Source organism: Chironomus tepperi, unplaced genomic scaffold (assembly GCF_022539635.2).
Source record: "Chironomus tepperi strain 1889 unplaced genomic scaffold, CSIRO-AGI_Ctep_v1 contig_335, whole genome shotgun sequence".
NCBI classification, from domain to species: Eukaryota; Metazoa; Arthropoda; class Insecta; order Diptera; family Chironomidae; genus Chironomus; species Chironomus tepperi.
In genome coordinates this window covers 717,326-734,129 of record NW_027226457.1, presented here as the reverse complement: position 1 = coordinate 734,129, position 16,804 = coordinate 717,326, and the positions used below count along the sequence as shown (strand labels likewise).

At 31.5% G+C, this 16,804-nt stretch overlaps 1 protein-coding gene across 3 annotated transcripts in view; it reads right to left on the bottom strand.

Moving 5' to 3' along the window:
* The window catches only part of LOC139093185 (uncharacterized), an 80,764-nt gene that overhangs the window by 8,535 nt on the left and 55,425 nt on the right, over positions 1–16,804 (bottom strand). For all 3 annotated transcript variants that reach the window (XM_070643798.1, XM_070643800.1, XM_070643799.1), the window contains exons 4-9: positions 15,042–15,561; positions 13,720–13,822; positions 13,140–13,310; positions 13,026–13,074; positions 4,223–4,403; positions 3,878–4,014 (exon numbers count right to left, since the gene is read on the bottom strand). In XM_070643798.1, coding sequence (XP_070499899.1) covers positions 3,878–4,014; positions 4,223–4,403; positions 13,026–13,074; positions 13,140–13,310; positions 13,720–13,822; positions 15,042–15,561 — 1,161 coding nt within the window. The remainder of the gene's footprint in view (positions 1–3,877; positions 4,015–4,222; positions 4,404–13,025; positions 13,075–13,139; positions 13,311–13,719; positions 13,823–15,041; positions 15,562–16,804) is intronic.

Sequence of the window (16,804 nt, the reverse complement as noted above, 5' to 3'; positions counted from 1 at the left end):
GTAAGAGATGGCAAAAAAATGTCACAAAACGATCAGCAATAATATCAGAATGAGAAATATGTATAAGAAAGTGTTAGTGAACATCTGTGAAATTCCATTCTATACAGGATAGCCTTTCTACTTTTTTTCTCGTGCTCAACATTACTCAACATTTTTATGTCCTCAGGCATGAATATAAATGTGACGAGAGGTGCGCCAGTTGGCTTTTTTGCATAGCTTAACTGTTTTGCGATGGTTATGAAAATTTGTTCTGTAGCATATGTATGAGGAAGTTTTCATTTTAAAGCACTAATAAGAGAATTGGCAATTTTGCGAAAATGAAGATACATCGGCCTCTGATAAGTTCGAGAGAGCCCTAGTTTGATAATTTGAGTTCTGAGCAGTATGTTGAATATAGCAGTCATCACACCATCAGAGTACATCTACGTCTTTTTGAAGATTTGTCGTCTATATGGCATCTTAACTGTACTATTCCACTCAGATATACTTTAAGTTACTCGAGGTGCCTTTAAGTATCTAAAAATATGACATTAAGATGTTTAAAAATGTGCAAACTTAGTCTAAAGTCAATCCCATCAGCACACCCATCATTATGATATATTTGCTGAAATATTCACGAAGTAGACTGCTTTTTTTATGCAAATGTTAAATCTAAGCATTATTTAAAACCATATTGTCATCAGTATATACATTTTCTCCTTCCGTTTCCTTATATCCATACATATTCTCTATACCTATATAGTCATCATATGTTCATTTGTACTGATAAACATAAAAGAGGAGAAGTTGAGAAAAAAGGAAGCTTGGCGGGAAGTTTATTTTCCTATTCAACAACACAATAGAAGTAAAGGATAAATAAATCTACAAAAAATTCTGATGGAATAAAATAAAAAATTTCAGCAAGTATGAAAGTCATTGACTGGATGATTCGTATTTGTTTGCTAAAATGTCTGCGAAGTGAGGTTCATGAGTCAGATTGAAGATCTGCCCTCAATCATCAGAATTTACAGACAAAGCAAAAAAGAAGACAAAATGACATAAAAAAGTTACAGACATATCAGCAAAGTACATCACAGATGAACAGTCATTTTTTGTTATTTTTATGAGAAGTAGTAAAAACAAAACAACAGCAAACAGCAAGGAAAAAATTGAATTTCATGTTTTTCAGATGATTTTATATGATGATGAAAATTTCTCATCTTATTATCCTTCATATGATAAGCTTCCTTAATATGGTGTGTATTTAGGTTGTTTCGTGTTTTGTGCTCTAAATGTTAAGACAGAGAAAATGGTTAGAACGAACTGAATGCGGAGAAAGTTGTTTGGAAGGGATCATGACTGTAAATGCGCAGCCACTAGGACTCTACCTTCTGACTAGCTGCTGGCATAAACTATCTCAGAAAGCCTATTGTTTTGTGACAATGTTCTTAAATTGGACATCAAATTGTTGGGCTTAATTGCATAACATTTCATAGACCATTTCTATTTTGATCCATCCATAGACCCTTACTACACTCCTGCATCTATTTACTATAATCATCTAAGGCGTACACTTTGAAGTATAGCAATAATTTATGAATATTTTTCAAAGAAATTTCCTTTCTTTTTTTCTTCATCACACACACATCAGCCAGCAATGGAATGCGAAGTTGAAAATGTGAGTGGGAAGGAGCATCTATCAAGAAAATGAGGAAGCATGAAGACTGAAAAGGATACGAAGATAAGTGAAAGAAAACACCTAAAGTAAAACGGCAAACATTGGATAAAAAGAAGTAAAGCTTCTTCATTCAATATTTGCAAGATGATATATTTACGCGAATGTTTCTGACAATAGATAACATGTTGACAATGGAAATCATTCGCTATTACAAGCTTCCATTCTTCTTACATCTTTTCTCTTTTGTGTATGATACCTTCATTAAATAGAAAAAGCATGTATAAGAATGCTACATATCATGTTTGTTGATATCATTCCTACAAGATATCAAAATTTTATTTATTTTCTTCTATTTCTCTCTCACACACACACATAAATTTTATTACACAATACTTGTACTGAGGATGATGAATTGTTTGTGAATTTGACACACATAAACTTCTTCCAAAATCTATTGTAACAAAAATCTAAAGATTTCTTATACATAAATAATACATCAATCTCACAAGCAGACTGAACGAGATGAAGATTTTGATTTGAAAAATCATAAAATATTTAGGAACTGATAAGGAAGTTGCTATGAGGGTAAAATTGAATGTTAAAGAGAATTTTCAAAGAGAAATTTTGTTTAGTTATGTCAATTGATCAGTTTCGGTACTAATTCAGTGAAGATAGCATATTATGTGACATTTTGGACCTAGTTCCAAGTCTGCTCTTATTTATGTTGCCATAAAATCTGACGAAGATATTCAAAATTAAGGATTTTGTACCAAACAACCAACTTTAATTCCCTCTGAAATTCTCTCTGAATTCTCCCAATCCCCAACATACACATCCATCCACAGTCGTCAACTGAAAAAAAATCTAAATTCCTCTTCAAATTCAAAACAATTTTTCAACTCGTCTGCTTTTATTTTCTTCTTCCTCGTCTCTCTGTCAGCAGTTCAAATGTCACACCTGCCAAGTATTGCAAACAATAATACAACGCTCAAAAGTCAGCACTTTTCGCAGGATGTAAATGTAAACGACATGAAGAAGCTTTATGTACTTTTTTATTTCATTTATTTGTCTATCACACCTGCACAAGTAATGGCAATTCTAACATGTTTTAGACTTTTGCATGTTAAATATTTGGATTGGGCTGTCCTGTGTCAGACTGGGATGAAAATTAGTCAGATTAGTCTTTAAAAAAAATGCCCTTCATAAGGATACATCCAGGATGTTCTAGATTAAAAACATAAACTATGAGATAAAAGCATTTCCGTACATAGATACAGCAGCAGCACTTTGAAAATTTCAAAATAATAAAAAGCTTGAAACTTTTTCTTTATTTCTTATTTTCCATTAAAAGATTAAACCTATTGTAGACATAAATCCAAACAAACAAGAGCTTTCAATGTGTTCAATTCATGAATAGAACGAGAAATTTTGAGGAATATTTCAATATGCTATATTGTATTTTTATTTCATGACTTTGCCCTTTGGCAAACTCAATAGAATTTTTTTCTATAAAGCATAATGCATACATTGAACGTCCAGAATGTTCAAATCGAAAAGTTATTCCATAAAAGTCTTAATTTTTACGTCAACAGTTGCCTCGAGGAGTTTGTTTCTGTTGCAGGAAGGAAATATTGGAAGTTTTGTGGTTCATTTAGATAATTTCGTAGAAGAGAAATTTGAATTTTTGTTCATTTTATTTGTATTTTATAAAGTCAAACTAGAAATAGATTTCTTTGAGGCTTGACTTTATCAAAAATAAAAATACCAAGCTAGAGATGGCAACTAGCAGCTTAAAATTGGCAAAAGTGGGCTTTCTGTGGTCCAAAGAATTCTTGAAAGGAAGCTTTCGATAGAGATAGTATTTCATTTGGGAATAGACAGACGGAAGTCAACGATGGAGCCAGTTTTGAGTACCTTCTGAAGCTCTAAGCCAGTGATTCGGTCCTGAGTGTTAGAATGCTGTTAGTTTGCAATCCCGAAAGTTCCTAATATCATTCAAAGTTCACAATCCTTGCCGAAAATCTCAAAACTCAATACGACTATTTTTTCCAAGTCCTTCACTTACAATCACTGCCAATGTTGACCACATAGCAATAATGAAATCTCTCTTACATTCATTGACATCATTGCAAATAATCTACTTTAAAAATGTTGCACAATACGAAAAAATTGAATTTCCGACTTGAACATAAAAAAGTCAACAAACAAATTGTATCTTACCATTGAGCACATGAACGAGCACTGTATACTGTTGTGATTCACCTATTGAACATGTGTAATTGCCTGCATCGGTTGTATTGACTTTCGCCACAAGTAGAGTTGAATTTGCTCCAATTTCCATCAAGTCAGTCCGGACACTGAAATTGAGAGAAAGAGATGAGAACTTGTTAGGCACTGACCAAAACAATTATGTATCTGTCGTTCACAAAATAGTCGAAAAACAGCACGAAATCATAACAAAATTTTTTTTATTCTCATAGGAAGTGTTAATGAAAAGTTTTTTAATTAAATTCCTTCCATGAGCCATTCACAAATAAATATAGTATTGTCAGCACCAAAACCAACCTTATGCCGCCTCTCGTCACATCATAATTTAATATCGAATTATTGTTGTGTATCCAAAACACTACCGACGACATCATTGAAATATGCCGAACAATACATGTCAATTGAATTGTCGAATCAACTTCATAATATTTATCGAGTAGCGGAATGCCTTGCTCATCTACAATAAATATTGTTGGTGCTGAAATGAAATCAAAATGAGATAAAATAAAAATATGAGAGATTTTTTTTTTTATTTTATTTTGGTTCCTGCTGCTTATATTTATATTTATATTTATTGTTATCTGAAGTGTACAAACAAAATTTATTGCTGCTACACATATCGAGGTTATGGATGTGAAAGCTACAAAGTAAAAGTTTCATGTTATGAGAAAGTTGCGGTCAACTTTTTGAACTGCCACAGCGCATAATTCAACTTGGTGGATGTTCGAAGTGATTTATTGGAATTTTAATATGAGATATTGTGGAATGAAACAAGTTTTCAGGACTTATCAGCCTGGTTCTTGATATAAATTGATGGGTTTAAGGCTGAATTATTGTTTTTTAAGTCCTGCAAGGAAATTTTGGCCTAAATACCTTAACATACGAATATCATGCTTTTATGGTACAGAAATGCCACTCTGGCACGTAAAATCGGTCTTTGTGTCTGTTCAGTCTACAGTGAAACTCTTTAGAACCTATCTCAACAAAACACTGACTGCATAAGTCGCTAATTCCATAAAACAATAATCTCAATTTCATCCTGAAATAATAAAGCTGTGGTAGTTCGTTGAACGTACAGAATGTTTCACATTTACATCCACTTCTTCTTCTACTTCCTTATGTACAGAACATGATTGGTTTCTCCTTTTGCTTTATTTTTTTTTTCAGAATTCCCACAACCAATACACAAATGTAATAAAGTTGTGATGAAAAAAATTTCGATCAAAAAGTAAAAATAGTTTGAGGATTTTTTGTAGTTTTCGTTCTTCATTTTCTACCTACGTTGTGTGCTCATCCGATTGAATTGTGTTTATGTAAGCTTTAAAGAATATGAACAAGCATTTCTGACGATGATTTTGCCGGAATAAAGCTTAAAAATCAGGTTTTTTTCGTGTTCATAATGTTCATTATTTATTAAAAATAAATTTAAGGTAAAAGACTGTTATTGAGCAAGATACTCCTGTTGAAGACAATTTCGCGGAAGAGCCACCTTCAAGGAATTTGAAGAACGAAGAAAAACTTTTGGCCTGTTCATAAAATTTTAATTTAAATTCTTTTCCTGCCTAGCACAATTATGTTTAGGATAATTTATACTCGGATGAGTGGATGTTGGTTGACTTAAGTCCCTGATGACATTCCTGGAATGTCCAGGGCATTAAAAGAGCAAAAATGTACCATAAAGATATTGTTATACTGATTTGGTGTTAAACTTGCAAAATATTGCGTGGGTGTCCGAAGAACTCATGAATGGCAGCTGTCGATAGAGACAGTATTGTCCTTGGAATTAACAATCGACAAGCGACATCTATGGAAATGTCAATTCTAGGTCTGAACATTGTAAATAAGGAATTGCTCATATATTTTCTGACCCAAAGCAATCATTATTCGCCTTAATTCCTTTATATTGAAAATTCCATAGCAAAATATGTATTTTACATGGGATGCTGCTATAAAAATTCTCGTAAATCACACCTACGCCATGGATTTATGATCAAACAAATTAATTTTAAAAAGTTCACATCAAATAATTTCCAGAAAGATGAATTTAATCCAAATGTTGGTGTTATAAATCAAATATTTGCTTGATGCTTTCCATTGTGTATTTTTGTATCTGATAAAATATTGTCATTTGTTCTGTGTAAAATAGCTCAAATAAATGCCAACATGAGTGAAAAATTCATAACAATGCATTTATTAAATTATTTTCCATTATTTCAATTCAATTGTTCTATTCACACCAAATGACAATGATATTAGTGAGTATCGATCAATTACCCAATAAAGTCCATTAATTTAATTTGAAAATTTCTATAGAAAATGAGATTTAATGTAATTTCTCATTCCTCAAATTCGTCTATAAATTCCTCATGTCAATGCTTATTTAATTTTCAGTATGTCACACAAAAAGGATGGGTGTCATGCTACATTTCGACAGTTATGCGATGTATGTTTAACAAGGCAAAAACTTGTACATTGATAGTGCTGTACATTACATGCTCCTCGATAGAAGTATAATTAATGTTATTGTATTGAGTTCGAGACATTGGGAGAGTGTATGCTGTGGAGTTGGTGGGAAAAAATTTATGTATGAAGGTTTTAAGGACGATTTATGATATTAACGCGATTTTCGCTTATTAAAATTATTTTGGGGGGAGTCATGGCTTCTCTTCATTCCATTGTTACAAAATCTCAATCCTTTTTTAGTAAGTCATAGCATCATTAACGAGAAAACCCCCCTACAGATACATAATAGTTCGCGTAAACTCTATAAATTATGTGAACACTATTGAGATAAATTAATGGTAAAAGTTTTTTAAAAAAGGCATAAAATAATGAAACTGTTTCTCATTATAAGTAGTAGCACGAGTAAATGGCTTAATTTTGCTTAGCAATAAATTAATTAAAGTGGTATGTATTGAGGCATGAATCTCAACGAGACAATTTTATACATTAAAAGTGGATATAAAATTGTTCGGATTTACACATCTTTGGGATAAATTTCTCCAGTTTTTGTCTCTTCTTCCACTTGGTCTTAATGGACTCATCAGAATCTAACACGACGACATTTATGTTCATTTGCAAGATCCTTCTATCCATTATACCAATTCGACTTCTTTTTGTCTTCTTCTTATTCCTTAAATGAAGATGAAAATGGAAAATGAACGAAGATGAAGCAACAAAAAAGTATGAAAGAAAAAAATTTCCATTTCAGTTGTAAATGATGATGATTATAATGCTTTTGATTATGTTTTGTTCCTATTCATGATAACATCAACATCATTATGCACTAAATGGTGTTTTTTGGGATGTGACGAATTACGAGAGCGTGGACATTTTTTGAGTGTTTGACTCTTGGTGTGGAAACTTGTAGATTTATTTGAAAATTTGATAATTAAGAAGTTACGTTCTAGCCTATTAAAGGAGTCATAGTTCTATGATTCTGCATATTGTAACGACACGATCATGATGTGCCCTGCAATGAGCCTAGCCACAAGCTTAGTCTTATTAATTCTAAAAAATAGGTCATTTCCAAATTTAGCTTTTGCTCTGACTTTTGCTGCATCATTTCAATAAATTGAAATTTTCCCTACAGTATTCCACTCAGCAACCCAAAGCATTCATTAGTAAACATAAAATTAAGCTCCACAAAAAAACTTTTCACAGTGGAAATGTGATTAAAAATTTGAATTTTCAATTATATTCTTGCGTTTGACATATTGCTGTTGAAACTTTATCTCATACATGCTACATTATGCAGGGGTGATAGTAGCAATTTTCGCATTTCTAATGCCAGTTGGCAAAAGGTTCTCTGCATATCATTAAAAACTATTTTTTTGCTTGCTTAATGACACTTCTGCTCCAACGAATGATGTAGGAACGACTGAAGGAATTTAATCAAGAGCATTAACGCTTCGATGCCTTTTAAAGATTGGATATTGTGGATAAGAAAGAAGCATTTGGGTTGAAACTGTCATGATGACATTATTTACATAAAATAAAGTAATCTAAACTTTATGGTGTGGAAATTTAACATTTGAAATTCTGCGACCTTCTTTAAATTTTTTTCATACTCAATTATTTGTGGAAGGTGGTAAGAAAAAGGTCAATTTTTGACTTCTTCATACGTTGATTGCCTTCAGCATTAATTTATTGCAAATAAAAGTTTTAGAGGTTTTTATGGTAATTTATACTTTGAATTCAACCATGGAATTGATCACACATGCGAAAATAGTTGATAGTAAGTCAGCTAGAAGGTCACCTTGATGACTTCAGTCTTCTGAAATCAGTCCACATTTTTTGAGTAGCAATTAATTCTATTCAGCTATTTTGAGTTTTCAATTCTGAATGTTCTAGGAACATTTGCCATTAGCTGAGAAGTCAACTAGGAATTTAATTTAATTTTGCCGAGTTCCAACTCAACAATAGTCAGTAAAATGTCAATTCCAAAATTTTCCAAATTCGAATAAAACAGAGGAAAACAGAATTATAATCTGACATTTGAAAGCCTCTTATTTTTGCCACTTTTCAGGAAAATCTCGTTCTCCATCAACCTCGCAAATTTATCAAATAATTTAGCACTCAACGTATCAACTGGTTACCAAATTATATCCTTCATTAACTTCTCATTTTCCCAAAAAATGTGGAATATGAAAAACGATAAAAATTGAACCGAAAAAAGAAATATTTGTACAGAACCAGATACATTTAAAGTTTAGATAAAGCAGGGAAATGAAAACGAAGAGGAAGGAACAAATCGAGGAAAGGTAACGAGGCATAGAAAAAGCTTTAAATCATTGAAAGCATCCTTAAAGTAAGAGGAGGGAAAAAAATGATCCCTTTATGATGCCATGAACTCTTTTCAAGGTAATGGCTACCTCTTAAAAGGATGGAAATATAAAAATGAGGAAGTTGTTGTGTAGGTTGGATGTAGCTTTGGCGCATTTTTGGTTAGCTTTGTTGATGAAATGGTCATTAATTTAAGGCAGGAAGTGGTGGGAAGAGCTTAACGATGGTTAAATAGTTTCCATAGAATCCTTTGTGACACTTGAACATGTCAATGAGACAAACTGCACCAAAAGGAACTGCACCTCCTACACATATTAGCGGCAATACCACAATAAAACAGGAAACATATGAAAGCTTTATACATTGTATAAGCATAATAACAATGGCAACGACACAAATACCAACTCACTTAGAAAAAGGCAAAAAAAGTAAATTGAATTTTGCCTTAGGTTTTGCATGTATCGATGAACTTTTTTCCTCCCTTCCTTTACCGACCATTTTCCTCGCATTTCATTTCCCACTGTGAGTTGTAATGCCAATAAATAAGTCAATCATATATAAAAAAAGTTTCCCTTTATACTTTTTTCTCACATAAAATTAAAGCATACATGACAGGTAAGGAATGTCTGAGACTGAGATCAAAAAAATTTATGCTTCAGTGTAATGTGTGTGTGCGTTTGAGACAACAAACGAAAAAAAAATGTTTCGCTACCAAATGGGTAATCCAACTTTTTTTGTCACCCCTTTTTTTCGGCAATGAAAGTGAGGCACCATAGCGCTCTCATGACGGAAAAGTAACATAAATAAATAAAACTTCAATCCTCTTTTACCTCATTGCCTGTATATATTTGTTGTTGCTGTGTTTTTTTGTATTCATTCCTCTTTTTGTAAAAACCACAAAAGCACTGCTGAAAGGAAGACAAAAAACACACAACAGCAAACATAAAAATGACACACTGTGGTTCATCCATTTATTGCCGTCGTGATGCCATTTCTCTCTTTATGCTCGGTTATTTTTTTATAAAATGGTTTGTGAACTTCAAACTATATTGCATTTTTTTATTGTTCTTTGTAGGAATATATTCAGGAAGAAAAAAATATATAATAGCTGCGCTAAAAAATTACTATTTAATTTTTATTGAAATCACATCCAGCGAGTGTCCCTTTTTGAAGCTTTTATATTAAAAAGTAAACATTTGTAGCTTAGGAACGCTGTTTGAATGGTTTTGTACAGCTTTTATTGTTTTAATATTGTGAAGTATTGGAGATAAAAATAAATACAAAAGGTATTCGAATGACACACAAAAAAAGAATATCATGTGAAAATTTAATTTTCATGTTTTGTTGACACTCATAAGTGATGTCACTAAATTGAGCATGCTCAATTATACTGCTTGAGTATAAATGCAATGTCTGTTAAAAGAGCTTAACGTCGATTCAGATTTTATATAGAAATGTCAAGTGTACAATTTGAGTCGACTTCGAGTTCTGACCTATGAATGGCTTCACCTTATGCGACCAATTACTATTCACGTAAAAAGTGAACATGCCCCCTTTTGATAAACTGATTAAATGAAATGGAAATTTTTTTTCATATTCACATCGAGTTTCATACTTATGTGAGTGTATTGCTGTATAAACGTAGCATGATTTAATGCATATTTGACTGTTAAATCAAATTCTGTTAATGAAATGAAATTTCAACATTTTACATCCGTAATAAATTTCTCATTTACCTCGTTAGATTTGCGGACATGAGTTTGGCATGTATAAAGTATAAAAATATCGAAAACCCATAAAATTCACCTCATTTTTTGTGGAGTTGGTAATGGACCACATGCAACGGTTTCGTGATCCGGGGTCTGATATTTTTGTGATCTCTCCCCTCCTTCCTTTATACATCTAAAGAGTCTAAATATAGTAAAATCGACTGCTCTTTGTGCATCTATTGATCATAAATACATCAACTCATCCCATCAAGTAACCATCCCAGGAAAATCCTTAAAAATATTTATAGATCATGCCCTAAAGTATTCCTAATATCATCAAATACAAACATTTTCACTCACATGCACGTAAAAAAAAGTAATCAGTTTCATTTTATGTAGATTCTTGAGCAACATAAACATCCGAGCCTCCCATCCGAATAAAATGTGTTTCTCTTTCCGAACAAGAAAAGAAGTCTCAAAGCAAATAAAAATGGAAGAGTTTTTAAAATTATTTGTGCATTGACAGAGATGAAAGGAAGGATGGAAGTGGAAAAAAAATGTTTACTGATAAATTCGAATTATTTTATATGGATTATAGAGTGAAATGTTGTAAAAGCACCTGGAGCGTATATGAGTTCCTGATACTTATTTCCGGATGATTACAAAGAGGACTCGGCAATCAACCCCCAATGCGAATATATATGTACATAGATATCTATAACGCAATGTAAATATTTTGCATAAGCTCAATATGTGACATTTGTCGTGAAACAAAGTCAACCTCTTTTATCTTCTTGTTGCTGTGGGTATGCTCTCGTTCTCCCATTAAGCATATAAATTCTGAGAGCGTAGACTATTGGAACAGAACATACACGCACATATATTTCTTTTTTCAGTATGTATTAATAAATAATTTATGTGAACAGATTCGGCAATGTTTTGCGTTCGTTTTTTATTTTACCATTGAGTCATCTTTTTGACAAACTGACTCAATAGCTAGCAAGGGTAACCCTTTTACACCAAACCAATAAAATGAATCATTAACAGTGTTGATAATTTAGTGCAAATGTTCATTTATTTATAAGATATATACTGATTTATCACATAATAGATGTAATTACAGTTGTAATCAGCAATTAAATGGTGTTTATGACTTTAGAAATCAGCTGCAGGCTAATCTATTGTTTAAACATATTGTACAACCCGAATTGTAGGACATCATTTGATATAGTTGGTAAAATTAATACTTGTATGTGACATGTGTTAAAATTAAACATATCAAAAATGTTTTAATGACTTAGTCACATAGTCGCCATTACTAGACACTAGTATTGACATAAAAAGCAGCATAATATTTGATTTCAATCAATTTGTGATCAGACTGTTCAAATATGCGCTTTCAAGAGCAAACCCTATTTTTACCACAATTTCTCTCAATATTAAAGCAGATGACATTTGGCGTTCATGGTATATACATTCTAAAAATTATCATAGCACAAATGGAATACTCTATAGAGGATAAAAAATGAAGAGGCAGAACCGCAATGTGAATGTTTATTTTTTTTTTTTGGAAATTCTCTTAACAAATTTCCCTGGTAAGCTGTACGAGCTGAATATATTTATAGATTAATTCCTGCTCTTCATGGTAACCACCTCCATATTTCAGCTATAAATTTATTTCCGTCCCTAAAATACCTTCTGGCTTTATGCCATAGCGTTAAATTAAAGTATGACATAATTTACGATATTTATTTACTAAAAGCTCCAAAAAAAGTGTTTTATGTATAATTACTTAATAATTATATTAACTGCCATTGTGGATGAGTTAGATATGTAAATTGCTTTCGGAAACTTTAATAAATTGCCTCGACTTATGGCCAACACATGCATGAATGGACCTTAATGTGAAATTTCATAAATAATACAGGCTATTTTAATAACCGAAAGCATCTTTTGGTGTGGTAAAGGTTCTCGGATAGAACGTCGCTTTGGGAGTTTAACACAGTCGTGCTTATATGAAGAATTCATATCCATAGACGTTTGTAAATAGAATTTTATTAATGATTTCTTATTTTTGGATATGTCAGACGTCAGGTGAAAATCAAAATTCCTGCCTACATACATTGGCTATTTGCTTAAAAGTAATATTAGAAGTTATTGACATGTTTATGAAATGCAGTCGGACAAATGAACTAAAAGTAGAACTTATTGTATCCTTTCCCCCAGCAATAAGCTTCAATTATTGAGTTTTTGTAAGAAACTTTCAACTTTTCATTAAACATTTATTTACTTTTAAGCATATCATATCCATATTTGATCCATATCCTTTCATATGTTGATGTCATGTATTGAAATTCATCATTAACATCTCATTTTAATTTAATGGACTTTTATACATTTTCACAGATTTACATACACGCTTAACATTGTAGCGTATGCAGAACATTATAATAATTTTTATTCAACCCAGTTTAATTGCATCATTATGCCATTATAAAGGATAAAAAGTGGTGGAAGGAAGAAGAAGTGAGGAGCATAGATATATATTTGTAATTAACCAAGCAAGTGGAACATAAAACCGCACAGTAAATGCTTTTTTTACTTACCATTAACTCTAACATTATAATGAATAAATCTCGGTGGCGACGTGCTTATCTGTGGAAAGGAACAATCTTTATGTCATAAATTCAACATTTTTTGTGGATGTAATTCAGCCTTACTTGACATTCATAGGTGGCTTCATCGATTTTTTGTGCTTGAATAATTTTTAATCGCCAATTATTTGGATACTGAAAGTCGACAGAGTATCGTGGATCACCGGAATAAGTTTGCTTACCGACGGTGAGAAGTTCTAAGCCATTCTCGCCACTCTTCCGGCGAACCCAACTAACCTGTGAATGGAATGAATTGTAAAAAAACATGATAACGATACGTGGATGAGAAAAAATGTTGTTATGGAAGGAAACGACTACAATAGTACAGACGGTTTATTATAGTTGTCGAATGGACAACAAGATGTGAAGGAATTATTGAATAAGTGGAATTATAGAGCGCATTTTTAAAGAGGATAAAGCTTTTATTTATGGGAACATGAATTTTCAATTTATTTGTTCAAAATTCAAATTTAAAAAGTTCGTTAGAAATTTAAATTCAAAAAATTCAAGTTTTGGTCAAATTTCAAATTTAAAAGTCTGAGGAAGTTATACATTTCAAAAAAGAAGTCAGCCAAATATCATTTCCTTCCGCAACTTAAACTTAAATGGATAAAAAACGTGATTCTGGCAGTGAGCTGCAACTTACCGTTTTATCTTGCAGTAAACTAATTCTACAATGTAAATAAAATGTGTTTCCAACTTGGACAGTTATGTTTGTAACATTTCCGGTTTCGAAATGTGGTCCATATCTGTGTGAACGAGAATGTAGAGAGAGAAAAAAATATGTTTTTATATAGGATGCGAGGAATAAAAGACAGAAAGATGAATGTAAATTTTCCTGCGGCAGGATAAAGTTCAGGAATTTTTTTAAAGCTAGTGCTTGAAAATTTTAAAAAAATTATTTGAGGTTTGCATTTTTTTTAAATCAGGAGTTAATGAACATCCTGAATAGTTTATAAATCCAGCATAATTTGTTCCACAAATTGAACATTCTCACTTTCCATAACTAACTTTATGGTTTGTTTGGTTAAGGAATTTTCATAATTTGAGTGGTTTACTTCAGAATTCAGTTATGTTACACAGTATGGAAGAAATTATAAGTTTCAACAATTTATGAGAATATATATTGGACTTTGATTCAGCATATGTAATTTTATTTAGAAATTTAAAATCATATTTCAGATGATATAAAGAACTAGAACTGATATTTGATCTAAGCAAATGGAAATTCATAGAAACAATTTTTTAATTTCAAACAGAAACTTCATTTTGTAGTCTTCATTTTATATAAACCATTACTTAAATGGTAGATTGAATTCATTCCTAGTTATGTTTACTAAATAGAAATAGGAAGAAATTAAAGCTGACTAAAGTTGCTTCTAGAATTGCTAGAACGTAAACACTCGTTGTAGATTACGACAGAAGGATAGGAAACCATCAATGATCATTCATTGGAAGTCTGGGATATGTTCCAAAAATTGATGACGTAGATGATTATGAAGTTATACTGAATTTCATTCTAGAATAGAATTAAATTCAAAAATTTCTATTTATGGAGCTTTTCATTATTAATTGTCTGTTCGAGTCAATGACTGTTATGCGGCTGAATATAAATATCCAAAAATTAATTTGATTTTCATGAATCGTCTAAAATAATAATCAAAAATTGTTACAAAAACCAAAACAATAGTAAATTAATTTCCAAAAATTCATAATGGACAGTTAATAAATTCATTTTCAAATGCCAATCAAATTCCATGACTACCTTTTCAATCAAATATATTCGAATGCAAATAATTTATTCCAGCCATAGTGAGAATAAATATTTTCATAAATTGCTGAATATTTCATTCAATTCTCTCATAAATTTTCAATCAATGATGTGGATACAATCAAAAATATTCCTGAATATCCATAAAAAAAATGCAACAAAAAATAAACAACAACATTCATTGTAAGTCCACATACCGAAATCCGTGCTCATGTTTTTTCAAATATGCTGAATGATCGAAAAAGTTATTTAATTGTGGCATTTCAATTTTCTGGCCACTGACTCGTATGCCGCCACTACCACTCGATGTTTTTGCTATACTATTACTAGCTCCTCGTTGTTTAGAGGATTTCCCATAATGCACATTGGTGCTATTTGATTCGTCTATACTATCTGCTGTGGCATTGTTTGTTGAACTATTTGTTAACGATTCCGATACGAATCGATTAGATAATGACTTATTGGTTAATGATAATTTCTCGGTTGTCAATTCGAGAAAATTGCTCGGTGGGATATTTGTGACTGATACTGTGGTATGTGCATTATCATCTGCATCTCTATTCTGTGTCAGTCTCATAGCTTTACTATTATGTATACTTTCAACTTGCTCGGATGATGATGATGATGTGGCCATTTGGTGACTACTTATGTTATTTAAACTGATATTTGACACATTTCTATTCTCTGGTGATGTTGTTACTGAGGATGTCTTAGAATCTATAAATGGAAGACAAAATTTAAAATTTTGTTTAATCTTGCTAATGCTTTTAATTAGTTTGGGGAGAACTGGGAGGATATTGACACTTGATGGTTTGATTCTTTTATTATTCTGCAATGAATAAAGCTGCAGTCAAAATATTTGTATGTAAATTAATTTTAATGAGCTTTAAGCTTTATTTTGCAGACATTAAATTACTTCCATGCATACACAATCACTCATAATGTTATAATTAATAAAATTATATGATTTATTACTGACATCAAAAGTCTGTTTTCAATTATGTGACAAATGTCTGTATGTCATTTATGTAAGCTTATTAAGTGTAACAAGACAAATCTGTATTTCAACCTAAATGAACGTTACTGAACTTTAATTGGTATTGGCAACCGGTAGTCAGCGTTAGAGCTGGGGTCAGTTGAGATCTACAGATGGTCTTGAATAACAATTAATATGAACGGTCAGCAAAGTAAGCATTATGAAAGGAAATTGGTTACGTAACATGCACACAATATTCATTACTCATGAATTCTGACTTATTATTTTCAACTGAATTCCTCATCTCATTCCGATTTAATTCCGAAAGAATACTCAGAGATTTATAAAGATAAATGATACATTTCACCATGAAAATATGTATCAAGCAAATACCTAGCAAATCATGAGTATTATCCTCCCAAAAGGATTTCTGAATCTCATTCTGTTCTGCATCCCTTTTCAAACTTGAGGCATTTTTATGAGAGATAAAAAAAATTTCCTCGAAAAGAAAGAAAGCAACAAATCTAATAAAATACAAGGAGAAACTGTATGCATTGCTTATTGTTAAAATTCTTTCATTCGTACTGCAAATACTTGTGTATCATGAGAATGCGCTTGAAGAAAGGAATGCATCATTTCTTTGAAAGGCAATTTCATAAATGCAAGATCTACAAATAGACATGATTCATTTGAAATATGATTTATTTTTGAAGCTGTTTTATTATATATTTAGTTTTTTCATATTTTATAGTCTAGATTGAATTAGGAATTTACTACAAGCACTACATCCCCATAAAACCAAAAGAATCAATCCATTTATATACATCACATCATCAACTAAGCGAATGACAGAAAGCATAATAAAATATCATTTAAATTCATGATCCAAATTCTAAAAAGCTCAAGTACAACAAAAGAGTTAAAAAAGTTTTCAATGAGAATGAGTTTCAAGAACATTTTTTCTCTATCTTCTTGCATTATCCG